General features: G+C 37.4%; 1 protein-coding gene across 9 annotated transcripts in view; it reads left to right on the forward strand.

The window, feature by feature from the left end:
• The first annotated feature begins 1,532 nt into the window (after window positions 1-1,532).
• LOC108371267 (lipase 3) overlaps window positions 1,533-3,225 on the forward strand; it is a 29,526-nt gene continuing 27,833 nt past the window's right edge. For 2 of the 9 annotated variants that reach the window (XM_017626786.1, XM_017626794.1), the window contains exon 1: window positions 1,533-3,036. In XM_017626786.1, the coding sequence (XP_017482275.1) occupies window positions 2,389-3,036 (648 nt within the window). In that variant the 5' untranslated portion in view covers window positions 1,533-2,388. The remainder of the gene's footprint in view (window positions 3,037-3,225) is intronic. The other 7 variants (XM_017626787.1, XM_017626788.1, XM_017626789.1 and 4 more) reach the window with 7 other exon arrangements.

Consider the following 3,225-nt stretch of genomic DNA (forward strand, 5'->3'; position numbering starts at 1 on the left):
AGAAGCGTATTTGAACGAAAAAGCCGCCGAACACATATCTATGTAAAGTAAACAGCCCCCCGCTGCATCCCTTATTCGATAGTTCCAAACTAGTTCTAAATTCGACAAATAAGATCTAGTTCGTTCTGCATCCCTTTTTCTATAGTTCCGAACCATTTCTAAATTCGTCACTTTAGATATAGATTTCTAGTGAAAAAAACTGAAAAAAAAATAGTTTTTTAAAAGTACCACATTTCGCCGAATTTGGACTGGTGGGGATCAAGTTCTTATCGGACTAGTTCCTTTTTGGCGATAAAGACCTAGTACGGAACTAGAAATTTGATTCACTAGTCCGCGGTTTCCCTGCAGGGAAGCTACACTGTTTCCATGTAAATGTGCAAAGAAGCAACACGGTGCCACTGCTAAGGGAGCGGTGCGAGAGAGACAACTGTCAGTTTATCGAACCTTGTATTATTGAATGATGTACACCGGCCTCTTTGCATCTAACTCCTCAATTATTGGAGACAAGTTGATTTTTCTATGTATTTTTTAATATTATACATTCGTAAGTTGTTTTATTCTGAGGCCCCACATACGTATACAAGTACTAGGCGGCTGTGTGAGAATTACGTTAGCATTCCTTAGTGGTGGTCAAACCCCGGGAAGGTTTTGCTGGTTGGTAAACATTAGTATTATTTTTCATTACATTCGTTCATTACGCCCGTTCTGGTTCGAGTTGATGGGTTAAACTTTTGGAAAAAAAGTAGACCAACCTTGTTTTCAATATGTAATCCGCAAAAAATCGTACTTTAACATAACGGTTGATAAGATTATTGCAAATATTGATTGAGAGTGACTTAAATTACCCCAATAACTAAACTTTTANATAACGGTTGATAAGATTATTGCAAATATTGATTGAGAGTGACTTAAATTTTTAATTTTNAAAAAAAGTAGACCAACCTTGTTTTCAATATGTAATCCGCAAAAAATCGTACTTTAACATAACGGTTGATAAGATTATTGCAAATATTGATTGAGAGTGACTTAAATTTTTAATTTTAAGTTTTTTTGTTTCTTTAAATTTAAATAGTACATACGGATCTATAGAGAACATAGAGATCCGTGTGTGTATGTATGTATATACCTCAGACCTTCTTTTGTTCGCCCATCAATCAGCGCCAGACACTCAACATTTTAATTCAAGTAGGAAGTAACAATATTTAAATTTAAAACTAATTCAATAATGAAATAAATAGAATTATGATAATAGAATAATTGGCATGGCGAATGCCTAACGCTAACGTAGCCGCATGGCTCTTTGAAATCTACCTTATGAGCAGTAGCGCCGGCGTCACCGCCGCCGCCGCAAAGCCTGTCGGCGGAAACCTCTAGTACGTACATACATACATACATATGTATACGAAAATAATCGAACCACGATTTTTGGACATGTTTGCAGCCCTAGTTAAACACTGTGCAGTATCCTCCTCTGCTGTCTGTCAATTGTTAATGAAATACCGGATGATGAGCAAATTCAGGTGATGCGCACTCGAGTAAAATAATCGTTGAGCAGTCAATTATGAATCGGTGCTCAAGCTGCTTGCGGCTTGCTTTAGTGAAAAAAACAGTGAGAAAGATGAACTAATTAATACTGCCGGAATGAGACCTTGCAAGTGACAACAAAATGTTTTGGTACAAGCAAATTAAAAAAGTAGGCATACATAATGCGCTGCGCATAGGTAGTAAAGGAATAAATTAAAACGAAAACCATAGATATTCTCAAGAATAACAACGAAAATATGTTCCTACGTATGTATGCATAAAAACACTTAAACCGCAGTTTTTAAACACAACAACAATTATGATGTAAATGGTTACTATATGCATAAAAATTAAACTATAGGTATAGAATATATAGAAGAGGCGCGAAATCACATAAACCTTGCGGAATGTAGCGGAAGCGTATGAGAATAAATTAGTCTGCAAATAGAGTTGTTGTTTCTCCTTGAATTTCGTTTATTAAATTTATTTAAACTTATAAGTTGTTTTCAATTTTGCCAATTTGTAAAATGCTTATTTTGTAAATAGCTGTCGACTAGAAAACTACGTGATAAAAAGTTTGCGAAGCAGTGTTACGTACATAATTATTTGGTTACAAGCAAGCATACATATATTGCTTTTCTATGCATAAATTCATTTGTACATATGGGCGCATACTCAGTTTGTATCAATTCCCAAAAAATATAATTTTGTATCCAGAACTTATTTAGTGTTAAAAATAAAATACTTTTAACATTGTGTCGCGACTGTACGTGATTTTACCATAAGAAAAATATCACTCAACAACGCCCGATACTTCACACAACAAAGCATACCAGTTTTCATATAGTGCAGTTAACTCGAAGCATGTCATCTTTGGCAAATACATTGCTCCTAATGCTCATACTTTCCGCTAGTGTCCATGCCTTCAATCCTGCCGTCTCCAAGGACTTGGTTTGTCAAATAATCAATTCGAATCAATATGTTTGCGAACGCCACTTGGTGCGCACTGCAGATGGCTATGAAATTACCCTACATCGCATTCCACCAAAAAATGTTACACACAGCCACAGTCGCCAACCCTTTATTCTCATGCACGGTCTATTAGGCTCTGGCGCAGATTTTGTGCTACCTGGACGGGCACGCTCTCTTGGCTGTATTTTAAATGACCAGGGCTACGATGTGTGGCTACCGAATGCTCGCGGTACAACCTTCTCCAAGAGGCACATTGCAATGGATTCGTCTATGGCGAGCTTTTGGAACTTCACCTGGCACGAGATCGGCTACTTTGATTTGCCTGCTGTTGTGGATTATGTACTCGAGACGACGGGCAATAAGCAGGTGCACTATGTGGCGCATTCTCAAGGATCAACAGTATTTTTCGTGCTTCTCTCCGAAAGGCCGGAATACAACGATAAATTCGTATCAGCATCACTGCTAGCGCCGGTGGCGTTCTTAGCGCATTTGCGTAGTCCACCGTTAAGAATAATGGCGGCGGAAGATGAAAAACTCCAGGTCAGTTCTGTTAAGAATAAATAGGGCTGTTCAGGATATTGTGCAAATGGTCTAAGATTTGCATTTGCAAATTTTATGCTTGCTGAATGTGTACGCAAGATCGTATGCACAAGATCGTGAACAGCCCTTATACCTTTTAAGCAAACATACATATTTGCAATTTAATTTAACGGGAATGTTTTTAATTTT

Source organism: Rhagoletis zephyria, unplaced genomic scaffold (genome assembly GCF_001687245.7).
Source record: "Rhagoletis zephyria isolate East Lansing unplaced genomic scaffold, Rhagoletis_zephyria_1.1 Rzeph_scaffold_04838, whole genome shotgun sequence".
NCBI lineage: Eukaryota > Metazoa > Arthropoda > Insecta > Diptera > Tephritidae > Rhagoletis > Rhagoletis zephyria.